At 37.5% G+C, this 27,756-nt stretch overlaps 1 protein-coding gene across 8 annotated transcripts in view; it reads right to left on the reverse strand.

Annotated features, from left to right (window-relative positions):
• Window positions 1-171: 171 nt before the first annotated feature.
• Window positions 172-27,756, reverse strand: part of LOC148416104 (rap1 GTPase-activating protein 2-like) — an 84,769-nt gene continuing 57,184 nt past the window's right edge. For 6 of the 8 annotated variants that reach the window (XM_088427488.1, XM_088427484.1, XM_088427483.1 and 3 more), the window contains 22 exons: window positions 23,098-23,182; window positions 15,677-15,712; window positions 10,399-10,431; window positions 9,908-9,940; window positions 9,587-9,808; window positions 9,370-9,473; window positions 8,641-8,719; window positions 8,504-8,557; window positions 7,823-7,906; window positions 7,638-7,738; window positions 6,805-6,934; window positions 6,561-6,716; window positions 6,391-6,462; window positions 5,962-6,048; window positions 5,718-5,858; window positions 3,952-4,101; window positions 3,693-3,805; window positions 3,491-3,583; window positions 3,019-3,139; window positions 2,808-2,910; window positions 2,655-2,728; window positions 172-1,825 (listed from right to left, as the gene is read on the reverse strand). In XM_088427488.1, the coding sequence (XP_088283614.1) occupies window positions 1,817-1,825; window positions 2,655-2,728; window positions 2,808-2,910; window positions 3,019-3,139; window positions 3,491-3,583; window positions 3,693-3,805; window positions 3,952-4,101; window positions 5,718-5,858; window positions 5,962-6,048; window positions 6,391-6,462; window positions 6,561-6,716; window positions 6,805-6,934; window positions 7,638-7,738; window positions 7,823-7,906; window positions 8,504-8,557; window positions 8,641-8,719; window positions 9,370-9,473; window positions 9,587-9,808; window positions 9,908-9,940; window positions 10,399-10,431; window positions 15,677-15,712; window positions 23,098-23,182 (2,080 nt within the window). In that variant the 3' untranslated portion in view covers window positions 172-1,816. The remainder of the gene's footprint in view (window positions 1,826-2,654; window positions 2,729-2,807; window positions 2,911-3,018; window positions 3,140-3,490; window positions 3,584-3,692; window positions 3,806-3,951; window positions 4,102-5,717; window positions 5,859-5,961; window positions 6,049-6,390; window positions 6,463-6,560; window positions 6,717-6,804; window positions 6,935-7,637; window positions 7,739-7,822; window positions 7,907-8,503; window positions 8,558-8,640; window positions 8,720-9,369; window positions 9,474-9,586; window positions 9,809-9,907; window positions 9,941-10,398; window positions 10,432-15,676; window positions 15,713-23,097; window positions 23,183-27,756) is intronic. The other 2 variants (XM_088427486.1, XM_088427481.1) reach the window with 1 other exon arrangement.

Raw genomic sequence — 27,756 nt, forward strand, 5'->3', positions numbered from 1 at the left:
ATATATATATATATATATATATATATGTGTGTGTGTGTGTGTGTGTGTGTGTGTGGACTGTTATCAATTTAAATGCAGTAAAATTCATAATTCCTTTAAAAAATGCTCTTTTAATTGTTTAAATACTAGCCACCTAATCTTGTGGGTATGGAAAAATGACCAAGGCAAAACTCACACAAAATACAACATTTTATTTTTTGAATAAATTTCCAGTGGCACATTACGTAACGAAATATACATTTACATATTTAGACAGCTTTGAAATTCATATATCTCATAATATTATATTTGCTTATGTACCTTTCAATTTTTTTTACAATGCTAAAAAATTATCTTTTAATAAATTAAATATATTAACAGTGAAAAGGCTGCAAGGCATTTTGGCTGCTGCAAATTCAATGACAAAAAATGACAAAACAATTTTTTTACTTGTGTCTTCATTTTTTTTTTTTTGCTCTATATACAGTAATCAGTCAAGGCCTCCACTTTCCCCTCAGTTTATATAAAAAAAAACAGTAATTCCTTGAAAAAAAAAACTCAGCCTAAAGAACATGTCTCCACAAAGTTAGAATATCATTCCAAAAAGTGTCTAGACACAGAGATATGGAAATTCTTCAGTCTTTTAACTTCCCTCTTTTTGTCAAATTGATGTCCCATCATGCAGTATTTTGCGTTGTTGTTTGTGTAAGCAATTATCTATGCATTGCACATTGGACAAATGGATGTCAAATGCAAAACACACACGCTTAAGAAAAAAACAAAACAACAACAACAAAACTTCTACTTCACATTCAGTGTGTTTTTGCCAAAACTGGTTTAAAGGTTCATTCAGCCGTTTTTTAAAGTCATCAAGTCATGACAGGAAAATATATATATATCATACACATAGAACACAGGTACAGTGAGTTAGCAAGCCTTCATGGGAAGTATCACGTTGAAATGTTTTTTTTTTTTTTTTTTTTACATACTGAAGTGCAAAAGTCGGTTTTAAAAAATGTGGGTGTTTAGCCTATCTGTAGTAATTTCATCCCACACATAACAAAACTAATACACAGTAACAGTATGACTAGAAAATAAAATCTTGGCAAAAAATATTCATGCAGTACCACGTACTGCACATCATTTTTATTAGCAAAACAAGCACATGAATGCAGGAATTTAACACCCTTACAAAAACAGAAATATACACGGATCGACTGAATTCCAGCAGCGTTCATAGTGCAGCAGCTAGCAAGGTAACAAAAAATATGTAATTCAAAAGACCAATTTCATACATACAGCAACCTCAAATCCTACACTAATACACAATAGACTTCCAATAACTCACTAATCAAAGTATGGTTTTATATTAATAGGACATGAGGGGAGGGGGGCACCTTAACCTAACTGTCCAGCAGCAAACAAGCTAAAAAATAAAACGTTTAATAAGTTTTTAGTTCTTGTTCCCATTAAACCGGGGTCCAATGTGTGTTCAGTTAACACAGACTGTTATTGGATGGAGTTTAACTGACCGCAACACTCACAGGATTACAACCTGATTAGGGTTAGTTATTGTGGTAAGTTACCACATACAATAAATGCACTGAGCATGTGTAAAATATTAACTATTTTCTGTCTGTCAAATGTTGGTCAAAATTATCCCCAAAATGCAGTTCTGCACTATACACTCACAGTATTGCCATTTAATTTTAAGACTACGCCGCCCCTGCTCATCTTGACAGATCAACCATAGCTTCGGGTTGTGGTTTGAATTGTGGTTGTGTTTTGCACAGCTCCATTCAACACGGAAGGGGTTCTCTCAAGTCTGGTCATCAAGTTACTCCGACTGAAAAAGAAAATGAATAGAAAATGATGGACATTATTTCACAAGAAAATCTTCTACATAAAAACATTATGACAAAAAATATTAACACATACAGTAACTGCAAAGAAAAATTCAGAATTAAGATGATTGGAATTTGACTAATGAAAAGAGTATAAAGACAATGGTATTGCGGGGAATTTTGTTGGATAATTAAAGTAATTGCATGTTGGGTCAAACATTTACTCGCCCATTTATTTTATTTAGTTTTTATTGCTATTGTTCACAGCAGACACATTCATTAGTGAAATGCCGTTTTAGAGGCTCTCAACAAACTCCATTCCAGAATATATTGCACACACAACAAAATAACACTAAAACTAAGCTTTAAAAGAAATTCAAACTTAAGAACAATAACAGCTAGGAGAATAGGCTGTTTTATTTGTATTTTTGTTCTATATTTGGGTTGGCATGAATGATGCCACTGTTTTAGATGAAGGGGTAGTAGAGGAGGACCATCTTTCAAAACTTCCAACTTTAATGTAACTGTGTGGGAAAGGACCTTTTTTTGTTCTATCACAAACGCACCCCAAAGGACAGACAAAGGTCCATAAACTAGAACTTCCACAGTGCCCTGATTTTGGTGCTTTCAATCACCTTCAGGGAAGAATCAAAGTTGACACCAATAAGGTCAACTAGATTTGTCCATGTAGTACAAAAAGGTTCACAAGATTTCACACTGTTCACTGTAGTACATATAGTGTATTTTTTCCTTATAAATGTTTAATCCATCCACCCATCCATCCATGTCCTAAACCACTTATCACATTAAAGAAAAAAAAAAAAGACTTACATTTGTGGATGAGTGGCTGATTTTGTCAAACTTGAACTTCAAGTTGGACCTTGGTGATGTCTTATTTTTCCCATCTGGAGGGACGGATAAGGAGAGGAAGAATGAACAATTCATGTTCAAGAGCAGATATAATTCTCAGAGCACAGATATTACCCGTGGAACTGCGGCACATGATGATGGGAGTTCCTGATAGGGGGCTTTCAATGCTGATTGAAGGACTGAAGGCAGAGGATGATGCTATGGAGGGATGGTTAGCCTGGTGGAGGATAAAGAATGGAGGAAATCGTACATAAGAAAAATACATAATACCTTTCTATGGAACTTTTGAAGCACAAGTAGTAGAGGCGATGAAAATCATACTGACCGTCTCTAAATCTTCCAAAACTTCTGGATCTCCTGTAATGCTGCTGAAACTGCTGGTGCTTGATGAAGATCGAGAGATGTTTGGCCTGCTTCCCGCACTGTCCTTCAATTTAATGAAAGGCCTGTAAGACGAAACAGATGTTTCATGATAGGTTATTTTTTTTTTTATAACTTGTAGTTTTTTTATTAATCCTCAAAGGGTTGTGAGTGATTTGCAACCTATCCAGCTGTCAGTGATTGAGAACCAGGTAAACTCTCGAATGGTTAACAGTCAGTGACAGGGTGCATATCAACAACCAACAATTCATCCTGTCACCTACAGGGCTATGAAGACATATGACCACAAATATAAATAGCTCTGCTTATGGTGTGTAGACGTATGAGCACAACTGTTTGAGCACTTTTAATCACCCAAACAAGCCACTGAAGAACATGCGAACTCCAGGAGCAATATTCTCATGACCATGACTCACCTTTCTTTGTTTGGGCAGATCTCAGGTGAGCTGGGGTTTGATAATGTCTCTGACCTCACTTCCTGGGACAGCGGGCAGATCTCCTTCTGGTCACTACATGTATGTATACAAACACAACAGCAGCAACAATTAAGAACACCATTTGTCTAATTGTCAGTCAAGTGACATTACTGGTGTCACTGTCGGGAAAATAAAGACCAACCTGCGTGTGCATTTTTCGGATGGAGTTTCAATGCTGGAGTGGAGACGAGGGAAGAGTCCAGATCGCCTTTTTACTGGACTCTTTAAGGAAGCTTTGGTTGACAATGCTGGAGGCTTGAAAACAAAAATAAATAAATAAATAAAAAATATAAAAATAAAACATGCACTTTTCAATAGGCCTTTAAAAATTGACTTTCATGGAGATTGTTTATGATGAAATAATGACATGACGACTCCCACCTTTTCATAAATGTACTCACATTGTAGGTGCTCTTCGTACATTCACTGGTGCTTTGAGGCATTGCTCCTCCACTTAAACTGGCTGGCACACCCCCTCCACCAGCAGGGCTTCTAAGGCGATTAGACCCCACCACAGTCTCCATTGAGTGACTCCTCACACGCATGGCCCGCTGCAAATAGGAGGGACATCAACTGTATTTAGTTAATTAAGTTAGCAAGGAGTAAACAAAATGAAGGCATGGATTGAAAGTCAGTTAGATGTAGTGCCCTTTAAAATTAGGTCTTTATAAAACAACATATTCACAAATATGTGTGAAAAACACCTTTACCCTTCCATCATTCATTGTAGTTTCACAAATCAGACGCTAGAGAGAGCAATGTTCCCTATAAAGAAACAAATCAGCAATCCAGATTTGTGTCTCCGCCATAAAACCAATGTACATCTTGCACTTTTGAGAAAAATCGCGGCAAACCACCCAAAACAAATAAAATAATGAAATCATAATCTGTTATTTTCTTCATACAATAATAATTACAATATCTCAAAAAGTAACTGTTCAATGTAAGATTTGTTTAGCTGAACACAACATGAATGGCAGAAGGCCACGACCACAATTTATTCTAATGTATGAAAAGCAACAGTTCTAAACAAGTTAATTGTATTTTCTGACATCTGATGGAAACACGTTTACTTGTTCTGTCCCTTTATGTCACTTGGATTTCATAAGTAAATAAGTGAAATTGGATATTGTTTCCATTGAAAAAATGTCATCTGTAAATACTTAAGATATAATTCCGATAAACACTTTGCATAACTTGACAAAACAATGTTTGTGTTTAATTTGAAGTGCCTGTGCATGGTATGCTTTTCATAAATCTATCGTCCACGCTCTTTGTCAATTCAGTCCATATTTTTCTATCATGAAGACAAAATGGCGCAGAGGAGAAATGGTTTACACACCTACCACACAGTTCATAGGTTTTTTGTGGGGAGCTCGTATGTGTTCTAGCTTCCTCCCATAATACAAAAACATGAATGATACGTTGAAATGAGGAATTGTGAGTGGTCGCTTTTCTAGATATGCCCTGCAATTAGTACAGGCAAACAGTCCAAGTTCTCCCTGTCAGTTTAGATAGACTATAAGCACTATAGAATATGGATGAATGGATAGATAGATAGATGACAAACGCAGCATATTAAAAATGTTTATTCAATATGAAGCAATCATCTCCTGCATGGTCGACACACAATACACGGCTACTGCCAGAGCAGCAATGAGAAAAGCGGATGCTGGAAGCCATTCCAAAAATTGCAATGTGGCTGTCCAGAGAGCCTGTTAAGATAAGAGTAGTGATTGTCACATAACAACATGAAATAAAAATGCCCCACTCACACACACACGCACACACAATGAATGGATTTGCAATGAATGTCACTATGCATTGAGCCACACTCAATCGGTACCCAACACGTGTGCCTTTATATCTCTGATCTTGTCCATGGTAGGTGTGAATGTGGTGTGCAAAAAAAATATTTAAGATCTATTATATCAGGGATTCAGATTGTTAGTTGTGGGAGATATCCGGCATAATTGTTTCCCCAGCGCACCAACTTTTAGCCGACCTCAGCATTGTTGCTGACCAACTGTGATTTGTTGTTTATGTGGCAGTTACTTTGCCAACATCGTAGGAAAACAATGAAAATCCTACCCTATAAAGGTAGTGATATTTCCATCAACATAAAGGTCACAGCCAAGGAAGATTACACATCAGACAATACATTCACCTTGAATGACTCCAGCAGACCTCCATGTCCGCCATTCTCCAGCTTGTCCTCTTCTTCTGCTTGACTTAAACCCAGGGTGGCCTGACTCTGTCTGTGAATCTCATCGTGGAGGTTGTCAAGTAACGCAGCTCGCGTTCGACCCTGGAATAAATTTACATTAATGCACACACACAATGCATTCTAAATACCTGTACAGGAAGATGGTTATTTGACATTGGTTTTGGAGTGTGCCTTCATGTCTCACCTCTAATTTGGCAAACTTATCAGATTTGTAGCAGGCATTTTCCGCATTGATCAGCTTTGTCAACAGGAAGTCTCGAAACTCTGGGCCCTGAAAAGAGAGACATTGAGGGAATGACAAAAAGGACTCTGATGTGAAAATGATTTCCAATGATCTCTTTTGCCTATTTGCAATGAAAATGACCACAAGTCAAGATACAAAACTTAAGCCTTGGGTTAGGGCTGCTAAGATATTTGAATGATAGTCAAGAAGGTAAACATTTTCAAATCAACTGTTTGGTTATTCATTTATGTGCATTTTATACAGGAGAGAACATATGCTACTATTGTTGTGGTTTTTGTACTTGGGAGGAACAACATACATATTTATTTATTTATTTTAAGTTTAGTACATTTCGGAAGTCATTTTTCTTTAAAAAAAAAAAAAAATCACCTTTTTAAAGACAGCTGGGTTCGGGAGGGGCGGTCCAAAGGGAGGCACATCCTCCCTAGCAGTGACAGATACCTGTTGAGATGATTAATAACAGGCTGAGTGAGTAGAGTTTGGATTTACAAGTGTGAGAATTCAGCATGAAGTTATTACTTAAAAAACTTGGCATTTACCTTATACGTTGTGTTCTCTGTGCACGGGTTTTCAACCTGGACCAGCACATAGGCATGCAGAAAGTTGGAAGCAATTATGTCCGGAACAAAGGGTGTAGGCTCTTCTTGAAAAACTGCTGCCACAATGTCATTTCCTATATGCCTTTTCCTTTGAAGCTGAGGGGGCAGAGATTGAAATGTTAGTTCTCAGACGGATTGATGTGTAAAGTGCAAGGCTTGATATTAAGAGGTTAAGGCCAAGTACCTGCTGGACATCACCATCAGTGAAAGGAAGTTTGGTTGACACGTGGAACATAATCTCCCTTTGTCTGAAAACTGTGTATACAGATTCAGTCCCCGTCTGTCCATGGGAAACGTCGAGCCCGCCGCGAAATCTGCAACAGCATGGACAAGACACGTCAGTCATGATTCCAAAACATTTGTTACAATGTTATATGCACCAAGACAGTTGTGAGAATGCAATTATTATGCAGTAATTCAATAAAACATTGGTCTCAGCCCTCTCACTTGTACCATTAAATTCTGCATCCTATCTATGCTTCCATTTCTGTGACCAGCTGAGGCCCCTCTCTGTTCTTGAATGACTTTGTCCCAGTCTTTAAAGCAAAGTTGAGCATCTGCTCCAACACCAGCGTCTCTTTGAAATAATAAATCCTCCTCCTTTATTGATGAAAAAAAAACATTTCAAATAAAGAACAAAAAGCTGGTGGAAGGCCTTCCCATGAGATGCATTTTAATAGCATAATGTAAATTTAAATCAACAAAGCATGCTAATTACAATATGACTACTGTTTATTGTAACCACGAAGAAAACATTCATTTATAAAAATGACATGCGCAAAACTCAAAATGACATCTTTCTTCCCCTCCAAGGATACATTTCACCAAATAGTTTATGATTGCAGACAGAGGGCAAAATAGCATTTTCATGTTTATAGCCATTAAATCATGTTTTTATTGCAACAAAATTCCAAGCTCGTTGTGCGATCATGTTACTTCTTTATGTGACGCTTGATTTTTATATACACATTTGCAAACCGTTTGTCTCTTGTGCAAGTGTTCTCTATCACGTCTCACCCTTTAAAATCCTGAAGTTCAATGTTGTCACCCAATATAGCAAGAAACTCCTTGAAAGCTGGAGTCTCTTCATTGTTCCCAAACAACTCCTCTTCAGATGTCTGAGTTGGAAGATGAGTATCGGTGACACAGAGCAGAATACAACTGACCGCAAATGAGATTGCGCTATAAATACAATCACTCACCTGTCCAAATTTTTGGTAAATCACACCAAATTTGAAGGTGTTGTTGACCTCATGCTCATCAAAAGCTACAATCAATTGAGAACCCTGCACAAACACAAAACTATTACTCCTCACTGTAGAAAACATGTTGTCGTCTTCTCTATAATGTCTCAAGGGCAGCTTTAGTTGGCTCTGGTTGCGTCAGGCTGACATGCAAACTCTCACAGCCCCCAGCGAGACCAGCTCTCTCATCACAGCCTCTTGCGTACCAAGACGCAGATGGTATGTTTCCCTCCCCGAGGCACTGGCCAAAGGCAAACTCCATCATAGCCCTCCATGAGACTTGCGGGATAATGAAATCAACCCGCCGTGTCCATTTTTTGTTGGACCATCAATCCAGTGCAATTTTGCCCTCATTGAAAATGGCAGCTGTTAGCTAGGTAGGAGGTTTATGAGGGGTATAATACGGAAAGGCTCTGCCTGCACTTCTCCTCTCTATTTAAGTCAGAGGGCGTTGGAAATCTAATGAAGGTGCTGCATTTAGAGGAATAAAAAGGCAGCTTAGGGAGGCATTCAATAATGGCTATTACATTACATTCATTATATGATATGACGTGTTAGCATTGACAATTTTGAGACTATCTGACCTTATGAGTTGGCTGCACAAGTAAAGATTTTAATGCAAGGCAGGAAGAAACTTACTCGTGGGTAAAGAGCTGGGTTGAACTTTAATCCTGTGGCATCGTCACACATAAGCTGAAACATATGTGAAAAAACTCAAATATAAAACTTATTTTATGGATTGAAAGTATGGATGAATACGTATGTGTGTATCTTACTTTTGCAATCTGAGGTACACTGGGAAGCTGGTTAATGCCTGCTAAAGATATTCTATCATGAATTGTTTTGCTCCTTGACCTGCAAGAACATGACAGAAATCCTTCTTAAAGGAACAGCTACTAAATATAATCTAAAGGAAAGTATATTAGTCCTTTACATTTTTTCCAAGAACCTTTCACAACTGACTGATGAACATATTGTAATAGAAAACTATTGAGACCAGATCCACAATAAATTGGTATGGTAAAGATTGTAGTTTAACTACAGGAACCCCATTCATTAAACAACATACACAATTACGAGTGCAGAATTTAGCTCAGATCTCCACAGGTTCATTGTTTGTAGGGCATTTGTACTGCACAAAATCAACCAACCAACACAGTCGGTGAACACTTCATCATCATTGGCAAATCCAAATAGGACCACATACTGTGCGCATAGGATGACAATAAATGTGGTATCTAATACAAAAGCTGCATCAAATGTCTTCATAATGTTCAATTTGATTCACACTCTCAGCATGTTAGAAATTTCATGGTGCTGTACCCTATCATGCCAAGAGCTAATATTTGACTCATGGAAAACAAATAAAATATTACACAGCTACAATCACAGTATTTAGTTGTTAAATGCAATAATAAAAGAATACTTCTCTGATGGTGTCACTTAAAAGTATTTGATTTTGTATTGGCTTACTAGTATACATTAAGCGCAATATATATCTGTACCTGAGCATGATGCGCAATAATTCTTGACCCTCAACTTCTTCATGCTTCAGGGACATAATGAGGTTCCCTATGCTGCTTGCAGTGCAGTAGTAGTTCATGTGCTCCTGTACAAAAGCATGTTTACAAACAAATGAGACCTTTTTCACAGCATTGTATTTGCTTTCATCCAAGGCCAATTGAACTATGTGTCCCCAAACTGTTTGTAAAACAAACATACCTTGCCCAAAAAGTGTTTGCGGTAGGCTCGGGCTGTGCTATTGCACTCTAGGCGGTAGCTGTGTCCCTCTCCAGGACTCATCCCATCTCCTCCATCCTCTTCTTCACAAAAACTGGACTCTGAAGAGGAGGGTGTCCCAGCTGGTGCCTCCACATCCTCAATCCAGTAGCCACCAAACTGTGGCAAGATTACCTGGGGATAGGGTCCACCTTTCTCTAAGACCTTGGAATGGCGGCATGATAGGAAAAACATGATCACATTCAACAATACGTAGTCTGACACCTTTTTGCATCAAATACATTAAGTAAAAGGAATACTCACATCTTCTATTCGTGGGTATGGAATATAGTCATCCTGTGAAAGACAAGGTACACTTTCTTACATTAACATATAATAAGAGATATGAAGCAACACATATAGGAAATGACACCTCAAAAAAGATCAGATGTTTAAGAGTAAACTAAGGTTCAGACCAGGATACAATAACCTATGACACATGGTCGCCATCAAACATCATTTAAGGTGGTTGCAGCAGTTTAAGGTTGTTAGAACCTTGTACTCATTTGCATAGTGTCGCACAATTGCAGGGCACGACCTCTAAATACTGCTGAGGCCCATCTGTTAATCCTTTAGACTCTGCAGTAGCAAGAGCCAATACAGATCAATAAGCAGTTCGGAGTTGCCTTAACTTCTGATCAGTTGACACACACTTTGACATGAAAGCCTTAAGAGGTGACAGATGACAAAGACACTGAGGAAGGACATCACAACACAAGCTGATGAGTGTGAGTGTGTCTGCTGACTTGTCACACCTTCCATTTTTTGGTCTCTTCAACTTTTGGAACCTGAATCCATTTGCAGCGTGAGGGCGGAAAAGCACATGAGTCAAAGGTGCATTTATGATAATGAAACATTAAATTTAGAAAAGAAATAAAAGTCTGTCATACATATACACACACACACACACACATCAAGCACCAAGCACCAAGCACAATTGAACATTTAGATGGCGTTAGTGACCATTGACAGTGTATTTGAATCTGTGTGTTTACACTGCATTGGATTATTATTTTTTTGGGGGGGAGGGGGTGTTTTGTTTTCTGTTTGAGCATACAGGAAATGAGACAGTGACACATCCAAATTGAGCTACTTGAAATGGGGGGAAAAAAAAATCATCTTCACTACAAATTCTGTATAAAATAAATCATATTGGATGCTCTGTAAAAGCAGGAGTTTGTGGTTGTTCACACCATTGTCAAACAAGAAATTTGGAAGCATCTGCTGGCTGATACTAATTAGCATATGCATTTTGTTTTATCTACTACTGTTTTCGTATCAACATCTTATTCATACACTTTTAATATTTTCAACTATTCTTTGATTTTGTAACTATGGCTTTTATCCCCAACTTAGCCATTTTCTGGGACCAAACATTAAATCTTTGTTTTCAATCTATTTGCTCATAATAAAAAAAATTCAAACACGATTTGACATTACACAGTCACTGTTTGAGATCAAAATCCACCAAAATTTTTCCTGAACGGGTTTTAGAACAAAATATGTATTTCTGTTCGAGATGTATATGAATTACTTTGCTGGTGAGCAGCGTAATTGTTTTTTGATGATTTTCTTTAGCCTGTTTCGCCATTTGCACACATGCTTCCATGTCAAAGAGGCGCGTTAACTTCTACAATCAGGACCAGATGGTGAACATTTGCAAAGACATAGATGTGAACAATACTGCACTTTAAGAATTTTTCGCGACGCTAGTATACATTTTTCTTTGGAAAACGTTTTAAGAGAGGCACAACCTTGCGTTCACAATCTTAGTTTTCTGTTCCATACAAGTTGTTTTTACAGACTGGATATTTTCAATTGGATGAAAACAGAGTGAGTCATACATGCTAATGTTCTTTTCACTACACACAAGGTAGTGCCCAAATGCAGGTAGTACAGACACTTAGTCATCCTCTCATGCTCAATTCAGAATCAAGCAATGACAAATATTCCTTTCCACATTTGACAAATGATTAAGTTTTATTGGGACACAGTAACAAAAATCCGTATCAACCTTTCAATCAAATTCGAGTGTCCATTTTGTTTTTGCTTTGCCTTTAAAAAATATGTCTTTAGGAAAACAGTATTAATCTTATATGGCCTTTTATTCAGAAAACTAAGAGATATTCAATGTAAAAGCCAGCCTTTGTGATATGCTTGTACAACTTGTGGCTCGTAAGTGTATACGAATGAATACTATAAAATACACTGTACATGGTATGCCAATCTGGTAGTTTGCAGAGAGGAACATTTTGTTCAAATTAGTACAAAGTGAGTTCTGAAAGCAGGCAATTCAGTATCCATCAGTGCCACCAAGATCATACACAAATGTACGTGCTTGCATGTCAGTAATAGTGTGTATGTGTCTGTGTGCATATTGATGGCGCAGCTGTTACAGTCACAGGGGAGCCATTGTCCACAATAGAAAACTGATCACAAAGGCACTCTTAAGAGGATTCAATTTTCTTCCTCAGACAGACAAAGAAGAGGAGTGAGGAAGAGGTGGAAAGTGGGAGGAATAAAAAAGGGAAAAAAATAAATGAGGCCCAAAAACGTGACCTTCAATCAGCACCATCTTTCAAAGCGACAAAGCAGACTTTCAACACACATTGCTGAGTTTTTGGTGGGAGAGCCCAAGAATAGATCGATGCAAGCCAAGGTTCAGAGAAGATGGATGAGGGCCGCACTTCTCGCTGTGTATCAGACTATTTGATCATTCGGCTGTATTGACTGGCTTGGCTGTCATTCTCCGATCGTGGCCCTATGAGGTCTTCACGAAGCCCAGCACTAGTGCATCCTTAAAAAATACGTTAAAAAAGATGCATCATAGAACCATTTTTCGGGTGAACGAGCATCTCGCTAACTAAAGCATTCAAAAGCGACCCTGCATGAAAAAAAGTAATTACTACAAATATAGACGACTGACATGCTTTTTTTTGTCTGTCCATACGCTGTCACTTCCTAACACTCTAAATGGAGGATGATGGATTATCCAGGATTTTAGGAAATTATACAGTCTTAATATTTTTTTTTCGAAATAGTAATGCTACTGACATAATATCTCTAAAAACAAACTAAAAAATCATAATCGTGTAACAGTGTATTGTAATATTCATTTAGGCTAGTAATGACATCCGTATTGTGAATAGAATAGAATAGAATAGAATAGAATAGAATAGAATACAATAGAATAGAATAGAATGCCTGTATTGTCATTGAACACAGGTACTATACAACATAGTCAAAAACTGAAATGGTGCATATTAATATATATTTAATAAGATATAAATAAAGAATTATTAGAATAGACATTTTAATTTTCACAAAAGTGCAATCACTAATTTCAGTGCGTTCTTGTGTTGTTATTCACAGTGTTAAAGTGGAAATGTCTTTTGTATATAATTTGTAGAATTACTGACAACAGAATGAGGAAACTTTAGTTCAGGCATTTTCTGTACGTTTACTCAGACAAATTTGTAATTGTAACACTCTCAGATGGGTTCTTTGTACAATTTCCATGCTGAATAATGCAAATTTACCTTTAGTTCCAGTAATAGTTCAGCAATGTGGAAGATGCTTCTATTTGTGTGCATGTGAGTGTGCACATGAATTTATGAATCTTAGAGGTCTGTCAGTGGTAAGCCTTTAAACATTTTTACATCCAAAGGAACCTGCAAATGCGTTTGACCAGCTGCCCCAATCTCCTTCAGTACTGCACACAGTATAGTATTTCTCTGTGCTTTCCATGCCTATTCCCGCCCTCCTCTTCCTCCTCTCCTCCTTTTTTATACCCCCATCTGTGTTCACACTTTTCAGAACCTGTGCCCTTGGGAGCCCATTGAGGGAACAAAGGGGTCACAGAAAGGGGGATGGAGGGAATCAATAAATTCCATAAAAAGGAGGAGAAGTTATCTGGTAGCGCTAGCCTTGGCTACCCACACACTAACTGTCCAATAAAAGCAAGTGACTGCACCCATCCGGTTGACATACACTGATTTAATCAATGTTTGGCTCATTTTTCGAGATTATAGCAACATTTTGCTAAGAAAGATGCACGGGTCTGGCATGACACAATAAATCCATTTTCAAGTCAATATTTAAGTTGAGGCCATTGTGACCATCAAACAGATGATAATAGGAAATGAAAGGATGATACCTACTCTATATGGTTCAAAGTAGTCAGCAGTCTACACAGTTCTCACAACATTGGAACCAGACTATCGGTAATAATCCTTTCATAAAGTATATGCTTAAAAAAAGGAACAGGGAAATTAAGGATTCCAATCCAACCTCTGTCTGATTACCGTCAATCCCCCCCTCCCCATTAGGCACTCTTAAAAGCCTTTAATTTCCTCAAAATATGGCACCTTGTAATCTGGAGCACCGTATGTATGGATTTCGGATTTTCAATTCGTCATCGTTAATTTAAATTCTTTCCTATAACATTCATGTTCTCATCAGCATCTAACCACTAGCAGTTTTTTGTCATACCAAAATGAGATCAACCTACTGCTTCTGTATCATTCCAAATCATTACTCATTTATTGCAGTGGTCAAACCGACATAACTCTAATTGTATCCAGTGACGTGTTTTCAGTGTTACATTGTGGGACTGCCGAATAGTGAAATATACAGCAAGGTGTCAAAACAAGGTTGGATTATAGTGAGTGCAATGACTTGCTTAAAGCTGTTGAACTGCCTATCAAAACAGTATTTACCTTTAGCCAAAGTAATAACCTAAACATCATCACTAGATTGACTAACAGCAATGTTTATTTTTATTTTAATCTGGCAAAGGATACCCACCTCCATCCTATTATGTCTGCTCTAAACATAGCATATCAAATAAAAACACTTGTTTGTATTTCCAGTTTTACAACGGAGTTGGGGAGAAGGGCTTTTGCAGTGAGTCAGCCAAGTAAATAACAATGTTTCTTTCATCAGTTACAACACTTTACTGTAGAAAATGTCAAAGTGGCTTGGGAGCACACGGCCGGAATACCAGCAGGCATTTTTGATTGCCATCATTTCACTGAGGACTGCATGTTGACCCTTTGCCAATACAAGAGTGGATTTGCTGTAAAATTAAAATTTTACACTGTTGCACCCGGCGGAGAGGCCATAGCTAAAAGTGCACGTTAGCTTTGTTGTGTAGAAATGAACCACATGCTTTGGATATATTAATCGAGCATATTCATACTCTATAAAGACTGCTACTCGATGGGGCATTTGATTTTTTTCTTCTTTCTCTAACGTCTCACCTTTCTCGATGTGAAGTACTGTTCACATCTACTTTTGAGTTTCTCGACAATGTAAAATCACTGTTGTGCACATATGTTTACATACCCTGGGGTTATGTTTGCTTTTTCTCTTTTATTGTTTTGTGGCTGGTTGGCTCTCGTATTATGTCATGAAGGGGGCGTGGCAGCCACACAGTGGGAGGCCAAGTTTCAGTCAACAAAAGGTTTTTTTTTTTTTTTGCTTTTTAGAAATGTTACCCCGAAAACCCCCCCCCCCACATATTTCATTAGGAATGTGCCAGAGGTAAGACCTCATAATTTATATGTGTATACTTAAGTTGTGGAGAGTTTAAAATACGATGATACAGGTCCTTTAAATGATTTATTAAGCATTGTAACTTGGCGGGCCTTTTGTCTGAAAATGTTTTAAAATAGAGACATTGTTGCACTGGACATTTTTGCAGCAGCCTTTCGCCATTACTTCAGCGTTGCGAGCTTTTGCTCACCGTGCCTTTGTATTTTGCGCATGCTCAGAATCCAACACACACTTCCGTGCACGTATGCATGCACGCTCCCTTCCAAACAAAAAAATATTTAACATGGCTTTGCAAGAAACATTTTAAGAATATGTTCAACAGACATTAATTGATTTTGAATTTAAAATGTGGTGTGGCTACTGATCCCCAAAATATTGTATATGGAGATACATCCCGATATCTGGTCCATTATGTCTAGCTAAAAACTGTCTAGATGTACTGTACAAAGACAAAATTATGACAGTATGAGATCATACCTGCATCCTCTCCAGCATATCGAAGAATTCTGCAGACTGAAAAAGAAAAGAAAAACAAATTGTTTAAAAAAACGAGAATAAACCGACCACTAATTAGGAGTTCAATATCTTGACGTCAACTGAATATTACATTTAAATATTGGACAGTGCATTCACAACATGATCTGACCTGTCAGTAGCAGGTCTGACACTCTGGTTCATTTTGTTTTTTCACTATTATTGAGTCAAGAGGGCAGTGCCCGTTCCTCACACTCATGTACACAAACTGTGAAAAGCATCCATTTCCCGAGAGAGAAACACATAAACAAGTATATGTGTGCTTCCATAAATGCATTTACGAACCCTCCTTCCAGGGGTTTCCACCTTGTCACATAATAAAGCTGTGAAGGTGGCCTGTACTTTTGTGTTTTTGCAGGTTTTAGCACGTGTTTCTGTATGTGTGCTTGGAGAATACATTTATGTCATTGCAAGTGAAATTATGGGATGAAAATGAAACTTGTTTCAGAAGCGTCTTCTCATAAGATTTGACGGAACTCAACAGGATTTGCTGATGATGAACAACTGACAGCACTCACACATCCATCCATCCATCCATCCATCCATACATCTCTTGTAGGAGCTTATTCTCACTAGCATATACAGTATTGGGTTAAATTGTTCATCCCATACGGGATCTCAATAAACACATTATACATCACCTCTTGTAAATTCGCAAACTGCACTCTGCATATCTGATATCAGATAAAACTTAAATGTTAGATCTAGTGGCAATCACTCCACCTCAGCTTCACATGTTGCTGTGATGCTGCAGAATTCGATTCTCCCCACTGGGCCAACCGTTGTTGCACAGTGTTGTTTGGGAAGATGACACGCTGTTAAAAATGATTCCAAAAGCAAAACTTCCTCATGCAAAAAGCAGAAAAGGCTGCAAAAATACCAAGCCGACGATGAGAAAGAACATGTATGACACAGGACATTCTGATTACGTTAACTATCTGGTTTTGCTTTTGCAGTGTATGGTCACGGTTTATTGTATTTCAGCAGAGTAATGTTGTCTGATCATTTAACCCTTATGCTGGATTTTGTCCAATCTTTTGATCTTTACATCAAAGGCATTTCATTTCAAAAAGAAGCAGTGAAAAAAACATTTGAGGAGCTGAAATTTCATCCAGATGGTGACAACACGTCAGTTCAACATGGCACGACCACTTAGTGTTCCCATTCCCAGGTGTATGCCATTACTTGGCATATACCGGGAGAAAGATGAGGAAAAAAATGACCCAAAAATGGTCAAAACACTGCACAAGGGTTAAGATGAGGTTTTGAAATGGAATGAGTAATCATCATTTTTGTCGCAGGTATGTGCCGCCCAGACCTCTCAGCCCCATCTAACCCCCATCAATGGTTACACTCGTACATGAACTTTCATTTATGAAAGTTGGCAACCCTAGTCACACATTGCTTTTGAGCAATTATTCCACACTCCACACTCTGATGTAGAGGCGTGTCACACTGTAAAATAAGTCATACTCTCAAATGCTATAGCTCCTCAAGGTAGAAATATCTTCAGAGACATTTTACAACCATGTGAATCATCCTAGCAGTAAAAACCCATAGATTACAACATTTTGAGAGTACTAGTAAAAACCAGTGTTACCTGAAATTACTTTTGATGAAAACTCATAAATCTACTACTGTTTTCTCCTTCTTTAAGCAGAACACAAACCTACCAGGCTTATCGTCTGGTCTATACTAACAGAATATACAGGATTGATATTGGAGTCAGTATCAAAAACTAAATAAAAAAGCTTTTAATTGTGACATGGTCCTCTGGCATATATCAAGAGCCAGCATCCTGGGTCCAAATCCCAATGGCGCCTTCTGTTAACTTCCCTCACTCGATGAATAAAGAGAATTTATGACTTTAATTTAGTTTGTTTATTGTTGTATACTGCATGACTGCAATGTTAATGAAATTACAATCTGTTGATTTCATGTCAATTCCAAGTTTGAAGTTTGAAAACATCTGCAACTCTAATGCCATATTTTGTTGGTCACTTATCACAGGGGTTGTCAAAGTTTTTAGAGTCATGGGCCCCTTATAAGAAGCAGATTTTCCAAGCACCCCACTTGCAAATGTTTGCCGGAACAAAACAATCATTTAAGCGGAACATAAGTGCCCTTTTTATTCACCAACAGATTCAATTTGACAACAAGTATAATTGCTACTTTTCTGCTATACTGAAGCTTACAAAATAAAAATTGCAAATTGCACGCATCCTCATAATGAACCCGGTCATTATAAAATAAAATGCAACTTTAGCTTTGCTGGTTTCATCGCATTGTTAGCAAGCAATTGTAGACACAAAACGCATTTTGACAAATTTCAAAATTATTACATTTTAACAAATGTCAGGCCACGGACCCCACTTTAGGAACCACTGACATTGCACAATTACCTCAATCATATGTACGTCTTTTTGGAAAGCAAAGAAAAAAAACATTCTGGAGTATTTACATTTTTTCGAACTGGTATGTTTGACCTGCCCAGTCTAGGTTATCCTGATGTTCCAGGTCACGGAACGTAACAATTTTTTTTGTTGGTATTGCAACAAAAAGTAAAGAACAAGTATGCAAATGTTCAAATAAATAAATTAGTAAAAAAGTTGCAGTGTTTTAAATTTGCGTGTTTTCTTGTTTTCCAAAAACATTGAAATATCACTCAGTGAATTATGCTGTTATGTTTTTTGCATGTATGCAATTGGCATGTTTTTTTTTTCTTTCTAATCATTCACTAATAAAGGTAAAAGACATTTATTTAATAAAAGAAAAGGCCGGATTGCTATTGGCAGTAGTAAAATCTAACTGATAGCTGCACATTGTAAGGTAACAACTGCCTAATAGCCATTTTCAAGACGGAATGTGTACTTACACTGTTGTCATGGAGACCGCCTTTATCGCATTTATCAATTAAATACAATGACATTCCTAACAGTCATAACAGAATGTCTGCCTGAACCTCTTTCTAATCCATCAAAATTGCATTTATACCACTTGTGCTGCAAAATAAATTACATTTTAGGTAATCTAAAATATAGCCTACTTTTTTGTAACCAAATTAGCAGTGGCGCCATGGGGTGAGTGGGATATAGCCGGTCTACCAAATTACTACATTGTATCGCAAACCCACAAAACTGACAATAAACTTGCACCGGCATGAAAATTCAGATGTGTCAGTTTTTATGCCTTCTTTCTGGGACCAAATCATAGGTGCATCGGAGGCGAGGCAACCGGAACATCCAAAAAGGTGCAACACGACCCCAAACACAGAAGATTAAACCTGTGCTGGCCCCAAAATGAAGAGGCACCTGTTTTTACGCCGAGCGCACGGGTCACATTCGATTAAAATGGAGCCCTTTGTAGAAATTCCAAGATTTGTTGAGAGGATGGTTTATTCCAGAAGAAGCATGAGTCACTCTTAATTCTCCTGCAGCCACAACAGTTCTGTTCTCACTTTCACGAATGCTTCTTCAAAAATACCTCTTCCAAACTTTGCATCATCTCTGAATTTCTGACTTGTCACAGAGGCAAAGCACTCTGACTAATCTCATCCATGTGTCTTCCGTGCAATGGAATTCCTGAAATCATATGATACTTTACTCAAAAAAGACTCCTTTGAAATAAGGCCTACATGTATGGTTTAATCTATTATAAATATGACTATTATGTCTAGTGACATTGTGCAAGGGGTTGTTTGTAGCCAGGTGTAAATGGAACCATGTATTCTCATAACAAACTCTACAAATGACCAAAGGGAATGAAAATGCTCCATATACAGTAAATACTTCAATCAGAATAAAAAGGCCAAGTTTGAATGGAATTCCTTTCAGAGTCATCAGTCGTGGTACTGTATATTTCTTTTACCATACTGTACAAGCATCATGTAAACAGTTCAGATGGAAAAGCTGTGTCCAATCTGCGCATGCTTAGTCTTAACATAGATGTGGAGTGACGTGACTGATCTTGTCACATCTTGGCATTTCACACTGCTGATCTGATCAATGTCGTGGAGAATGTAAACTGCAGATCAGAATAGGTTAGGTCACATGTAAACAGGTCACTGGTGATCTTCATTCAGAATTATTTCAATCAGAATGACAAAAGAGTCTTCCTGTCAGCCTGTATTTTTCACATACCAATAAGTAACACAAGGTAAAAAATGAAATAAAATAAAAAATCTTAAAACCTTTTCTTGAATTATGTCTAAAGATTACCTGGTTTCAGTGAGTCCAATTATGAGGAAACCTCAAAGAATGCCACTACAAAAAGCGCTGTACATCGCTGCAGCGTCATTTGTTTGACTCCATCTTGTATACGGCCCCTTTCTCTTGCCCATGCTTAATCCCTGTCTAATCTTATAACGCCCATGCGTTAAACAGGAAAGTCAAGTCAGGCAGTTGAGTAAGTGTTTGCCAAAGCAAAAAACAGGTTGCACCAGTGTGCATCTTTTTTCAGAAAACACACACTCACGAGCAAACATAATGTTGCTTAGCGTTGCATGTTTTCTTTTTAGTCTTATATAAATAAATGTAACCAACAGAACAGTCAGTTACTATAAAATGTTGTATTAGATTAATTATTCAATAAAGATGTTGCTACATTGCTCAAAACAATGTACATACATATGCATAAAAACAACACATAAAGACGAGGGTTTTGGGCTATTTTCTGAGATCTTATTTCAATGTATCTCTTCATCAAACACTCGGCCCTCATCAGAGAATTGATTAAGGCTCTTCTGCATTGATGCAGTCATATTGCTGCATCACTTTCTATGCAAATGGTACAGTGCGAATGACAAAGCATTATTGACACCTTTGAGGCTGAACGCTTGACAACCGACACTTTTTTGAAACTAAAAGGTCCTTCTTTGGTGAGGATTATTGTGAAGGGATACCAGTGTGATACACACTTTTGAAGTAACAAACTTTGCTCAAGTTACATTTAAACTGTACATATGTTACTATTAATTGCTAAGCAAAATCCATTATGGGAATTGCTGACTGCCATATTTTCTGCACAATAAGGCACACCGAAAAGCTTTATTTTTTTTTGAAAAAGCTGATGGTGTGCCTTATAATAAAGTGCACTTTATATAGCGATCATATACTGCACTGGCTGCGTCATCTGCTGTCTTCTCTGCTCATTGAGTTGAATACCCTTGAGAGCAGCTCTATCTAGTGGATTCATAACAGAATGCAAATGCAGCCCCAGCCATCACTAAACTTTGATTTCATGTAGCTCTAATTCCATGCACCTCATAGTCCGGTGAGCCTTATAAATGTTTTTTTTATTTTTATTTTTTTCATATTCCATTCATTGAAGGTACGCCTTATAATCCGATGCACCTTATAGTGCAGAAAACATGGATTGTGAAAGAGCCCCTATAATGCAAAATCAACTTTTGCAGTTTTTAGTCATGTTACAATGCTAATTCATCACCAAAAACAGCCTCCATGTGGCTTTTCTTGTAAATTCACCCATCTTTGAACATTCCTGTTCAATACTGCTCTTTTAGCACTAGCCTTGCCTGATCTGGGAAACCGACTTGGTTCTCATTTTTACTTCTCTAATTGAGGAACGTCCCTGTTCAGTCAACGCAGAGCAAACACAAGCCTACATTCACTGAACAGTCAGCTGTGAGCTAGGACGATTTTATGATAGGGGCACAGCAGCCCGACGGTGAGAAGCGGAGTTTTAGCTAGCTAGGTGTCATAGTTTTTGGTATAATTATACACAGTAAAATAGCTCATATTCAATAAGATATTAAATCACAGGGATACTTTGTCAAGAAGCCATTAGAAATGACAGTACACATTTCAACTCCATAACGGTATTGTACTACAGCCCTTATGGATGGATTTATTATAGCAAAGTATCACTTGAAAACATGAGCAAAAAAAAAAAAAAAAAGAAAATCCACTCAAGTTTCAATAGAGTAAAAATAAATTCCTTCTAAATTTAACAAACCACAAGAATTCCTCAAGTGCCATTCTTACTCTTTGCAATGTCACACATTCTTAAATTGCATTAAAAAAAATTGCAATGTGATAGCGATGGTATGAAGAGTGTGTTTAGTTTAAATCCCTACAGAGGGCCCAGGTCGAAAATGCACCACCCGCCTCTGTTGGTTTACACGTTGGTTTACAAGTTAAGACTTCTAGACAAGCAGCATCTCAGTCTCTCAGTTGCTATACTACAAATTTTATTTGAATCAGTTGCTGCACTCTGATAAACAAATGTTCATCAATTTGCTAATACTGTACAGTGGAAATAAAAACAAAATGAAAACTAAATCTTCTTTTAGTAGCAGTATTGAGCATAAGTCGATTTTATGAGATACCGACATGCTGTTTCTGATGGATACTGAAATTTAAACAGCATCATGCATATTTTCCTTGACAACACCATTAAAAGCAAGCCTTTCATTGACAGGTCGCAGCTATTTATTTATGAGGGAATATTGTTTCGGTCATGCTTTTAATGGATCACATTTGTAGGTTTTTGAATGTGTTTTTAATTTTTGTGTGTTTGATGGCCTGAACCCTCCACTTCTGCTATTTCTTTCAGTGCTATTTCTCTCAATAATTACAGCTTTGTTCCAGGTGACATGCTGTCAAAAGAGGAACAGATTTCTGTGGATGTTGTATATTGCTCTGCATATCAATCCTCATCAAAAAATATATCAGGAAAATTGTAACAAGGAAAATCCAGTAAATGATCAAAACACATCTACAATGATTTCCTAGATAGCACTAATCACATCTAGTCTTTCAACTATCTGATTTGTACGTGTGTGTGTTTCTCTCAAAATGCCAATTCACACACAAATGGAATCCCATCGGGCCAAAAACAACTACATTTTTAATCCTTTTCACATGGGCGATTCAGTTGCCACTGATCTTTTACCAACATGTTCTAGCATGAAAAAACACGGATCAGTTGCAGACAGAAACATAACAGGCAGACATGAGTGTTCCTCTCCAAAATTATATCCAGCAGAAGAAAACAAAAAACAAACAAAAAAAAAACACCACACACACACACACACACACACACACACACACACACACACACACACACACACACACACACACACACACACTTTGATGGTTAAATAGCCAATTGTCGCTTTAATGTAAACTTTGAAAATGTGACCTTTCCCAGACCATAATCATTTGAACAATGACAAGTCTTAAGGTTTTGGAGTCCGAATTTATCAACATCATTTAAATCCCTCATCCGTACTGAGACCCTGATGTTTTTTCAATGTATTGTGGGCCGAAAGTGCATTGATGTCAACAGAAAAGCAAGTACTTTGATTTTTAGCTAAAAGGTGTTTCTGAATGCAGGCATCCTACCTTCATGCTGGGGGGAGCGGTGCGGGGCGGTGATGGGGGACATTCTCCCAGAGGGACGTTGGAGATGTTCAATAGTTCCTGTTTCCTGGAGAGAGATTTAAAACAAAAATGCCACTTCAATGATGTTCATTTCAATGTAAATGCAAATTTATATGAAGGGTGATGCTCATGTAGCGAATACTATGACCGTCAAACGATTACAGCATTCAGTTTAGTAGAGAGTCGAGGCTAAACTGAGAAGGTGTGAAGAAATTATAGCTTTTCATTTTCATCTGGAACTGCATAGAAATATAATCACTTCTGTGGCCTCTGCCCCACACATCCACAACCTTGTTTTCAATTGTGCAAGTATATGCGCACAAACAAACACACACTCGCACACAGACTTGAGCGCTTGCTTGTCGGTAGGGTTATACACATGAATTCAAGGAAAATAATTCCGTTTTCCAACCAAGAAAGCAATCAAATGCTGCCGGTCCACTAAAAAAACATGAAATAGTAACCGTATCTCTATTAATTACATAATATTATATAATCAATGAAATATTTAACCGGCAACAAAAATATTGTGATCAATCCTAACTCAAACAAATTCAACCTTTAAATGCAAATACATGCACCAAATGCTGTTTTAATCTATAGCTATGTTAAGAATCATCATACTACTTCATTCTGCTTCGCAAGACAAATAACAAAACAGGGACAACGTGTCAAATGAAAAAGATTAACATTTCTCAGTATGTTCATGACAAACAAGATATGAAAATAAACCAGGCACAGACATGCAGATTTTTAACACTCTTAAATGTTTTTAATTACCATTACGTGAGTGAATCCACACTTGATGAGGGAAGTAATTGCCTCTAGAAGTGATTTCTCTTGTATTTGTCACCAGGAAAAGCAGAAGGCTTAAGTTGTGTCCCAATTGGCTAAGAGAATTCATATTTATTTCATTTCTGAAAATCTGCATATACTAAAAATTCTACAAGTATTATTAATTCAAGAAAAAAAACGCCAATTCTAAATGACCACGTAACCAGAGTAAGAACGATCAAACAATTCCTACAGATGCCAGTGATTACCAAGTTATTTGACTTTTCAGTTGTTAGCTTCAGAGCTGTTTACATGAAAAAGTAGTGCTAACACCAAGAAACTGAATCACAATCAAGGCCAACCTTTGAATTAAAGTTATGTCAGAAATTCTCAATGAAATATTAAACTACCCACAAATTACTGCAGCTCACAGGCTATTTCCACAACTGGCAAATATGTGACTTCAATTCCTCCTCTGCCCTCTTCTTGATGAAAAGCCTGTGCAGGACATTCAACAAATTTGTGCCATCTAAAACAAAAATTCTACATTTACAAAGATCATAATGTTGAATGAGCGATACTGTTTAGGAAGTGGTCTTTTATTATCAGTGTTGGTAAAAAGGTTCCAAATACTAAAGCTCATTTTTATTATACTGTATGTGTGTGCTTCAATATTAAAAACTGACATCATCTTATTTATGTCTGACTTGAAGCATGCAATACATTCTGGGTGATTGTGTCCGATTCTGCGATATTTGCCCGTATGTGAAGTAGGGGGAAGGCAGCTCGTACTGTTCCTTGTTTGTGCCTGAAACAGCATTAAAGCTGCCAAAACACAGCTTCACTGATTCAACTGACACCAGAATGGGGCATCCTTCAACTGAATCAATCACCTTACAGCAGGGATCGGCAGCAGGCTGCTCTCAAGCTGTATGTGGCTTTTTAGGGCCGTCATAGTGGAAATGGAAAAAGGTGGGGAAGGAACATTATATTCATAGTTTTAATAAGGTTTCTGGAGGACTCAAATGACACAAACACTCTTAACATTTTCCAGTGCTGACAAAAGATGATGACAAAATATTAAATGTCAACATTTCCGTCAACAAAGATTTGCTTCATAAAAGAGCACTTCTTTTTGCTCAGTGTGGCATGTGGCTGTCGTAAACAAACGGTGGGTGTGTAAGGGGCTCTGGAAAGAGAAAAAGATCAAGATATCTGAGAAGAACATTCAACACTTCTTGGACCAAATCACTGACTTTCATTGTCAATGTTGAATGTTTGTTTACATATACATAAACCCTAGATTGCCCAAAGTCACAAATGGAGTCAATTCAAAAGCATTGAATGAAAAGGATTGAAGAGAACCACATTTTACTTCCATAGGAGAGTCCAAGATTATGGCAGGCACGTTTCATTTAGTTTTTGCTTTTTAATCTTCAATATAAAATGAAGATTAACAAATATTTGTAATTATTGCTCCTACAATTTCGTTAACATAACATCACACATTAATAATGGAAGTTCAAAGCAACATCCAACAGCAGAAGAATCCCGTAGTACTTTATTCTCCAAGAGTCGTATAGGAAAAATAAACATTTTTATCATGAATGTCCATTATGTCATTTGGATAGTAAACTTACTTTACGCATGTGTTGCCTTCATTATAAGGCTTTAATTTGTTTATGGGTTTGGCAAGAGAGGAGCCATTACAGCTGTTTTACCATTGTCGTGTTCCGATACCTGACCCACACAGCCCAAACATAGTCTCTCCAACAAGTCTGTTTATTATTGTGTTTGTCATTTTAGAGGTCTACAGAATCGCAAACACAGATAGCATCACATCCAAGAGTATTCTTATTATCCTGCCCCTCTTTGTACCATTTATGAACTAGAGACACATGCTGACAATATGGGTAAGAAGTAGGAGCAAATGGGGTTAATTTAGGGGCATAGAGGATGAAACATAACCATGAAGTCATCCTTTTTGCTTTGGCCATGCTTCTGTTTTAATTTGGGTGTAATATTTCATAGGAGATTTGACAAGAAGCATGATCCCTCATGCCGACTGGCCATTTATGCAACTGGTAATTCTTCTAATGATTGAATAAAAGTGTAAGAGAAGGAAATGGAAAGATATGATGGCTGTTGCCAGACTGCGTGTGTGTGTGTGTGTGTGTGTGTGTGTGTGTGTGTGTGTGTGTGTGTGTGCATGAGTGTGAGTGAGACATTACACATCAAACATGACAGTTACTTCTCTGATCAGCACTTTAGGAGGCTGATGCCGGCTTTTAACAAAAGGGCAGAGGCTGTTACCTAATAAAAATAATACTGCCAGACAGACTAAACAGCACTTGATCACTACATAAAAGAAATATTTATTTAATACAGTTAACAACACTTCATTAAATACCTGTTCATTCTAGACACTTCATCAAATAATTAATGAACGCATTAGACTGGAGTCACAAACTAAAATTCTCAACATCCCAGGGACACATGGATAATTCCAGCAAAGGAAAATGCGTGTCATGCTTTTGCATCCATAGCAACCAGGTTGGTTCAGCGACAAAATATTTGCCTCGTGTCTTTCCAAACTGCAAATTGCTGCATGAGGAAATTGTAGGGACCAGAAAAGAAAAGGAGACTATATTCCTGCCAGGGATAACTCCATATGTGCTAATTTAAGCAATTAGATACAATTTTAAAGGCTCTTTTCAATTGTTATCATAGTGTCTCATGATGAAGTGTAATCTAATGTAATCTGCATTATTTATCATTTGCATTCAATGTCTCGCCAAACATGTTATAACATTATTGTGTAGTGAAGCGAGGGAGGAAAAATCCTCCCCTGCAAAACATAAGTAACAGGAGACATTGGGCAGAATTTTTTCAACATCAGTTGTAGATTATGGTGTACCACCTCATGCCCAAAGTAAGGCTCAATTCACCTACAACAGTAATGAGAACAAGTGATCTGTTAACGTCTGTCTTTCCAAGTTCAATGTCTTTCCTAGGGTGGAAAAGAAGACTTAAGGGAGACCTTTAGCCCTGATTGATTAAAAATGTTTGCTGAAATCAAGACTTTGTACAAAGTGTTGTTTTCGTCCAGTCAATAGGCAGTTATGCCCGCTGAGACCCGTTGACACATTAAGTCCACTGTGTTTGATTAGCGTAGTGTGTTGATCTGTACTCAACCAGGTGTACCACACCTCTTGGCCAAAGTCATCAAAAGGTAATGGGTATTTTAAATAATGGCCGGATAGCAAATAACAATAATATAATAAGTACTGTATTTGTATCGGACCTTTCAGAACAAATGAAAACAAGCAATACAAACAGTAAAATACAAGCACAAATAAATGAGTAAATAAATAGATGAGGAAAACATGATACACTGCTGGATAGAAAAGAATATAATAACATGCAATCAAATAAAAACAACCCAACACCAATAAGAGAATACCAGACAGTAAATGAGTCTTATTAAAAGATTTAAAAGCAGACGCTGAGTTTGTCTTCCTGAGATCTCCCACGGGGGAAAAGCAAAGCCTGGGGGGCCTGACAGCAAAAGCCCTGTCTCCTTAGTGACAAGTTTTGCCCCAGGAAATGTTAGTAGAGTCTTGCCAGAAGAGCTCAACACAGGCTCATATTGTGTAAACAAGTCACAGATACAGCAGGAGTCTGACCATTCAAGGCTTTAAATATCAATGTTAATATTTTAAAATCAATCCTAAAACTCATGGTCAACTAATGGAGGGCAGTCAGGACTATGGGGTTGTTGCTTTATGAATGTTATGGACACAGATTTATGTTAGAATGACGTAAGAAAAAGACAAAGTCATGGAT

Source organism: Hippichthys cyanospilos, chromosome 11, assembly GCF_059441005.1.
Source record: "Hippichthys cyanospilos isolate Australia breed blue-spotted pipefish chromosome 11, RoL_Hcya_1.0, whole genome shotgun sequence".
In the NCBI taxonomy this organism is placed as follows: domain Eukaryota; kingdom Metazoa; phylum Chordata; class Actinopteri; order Syngnathiformes; family Syngnathidae; genus Hippichthys; species Hippichthys cyanospilos.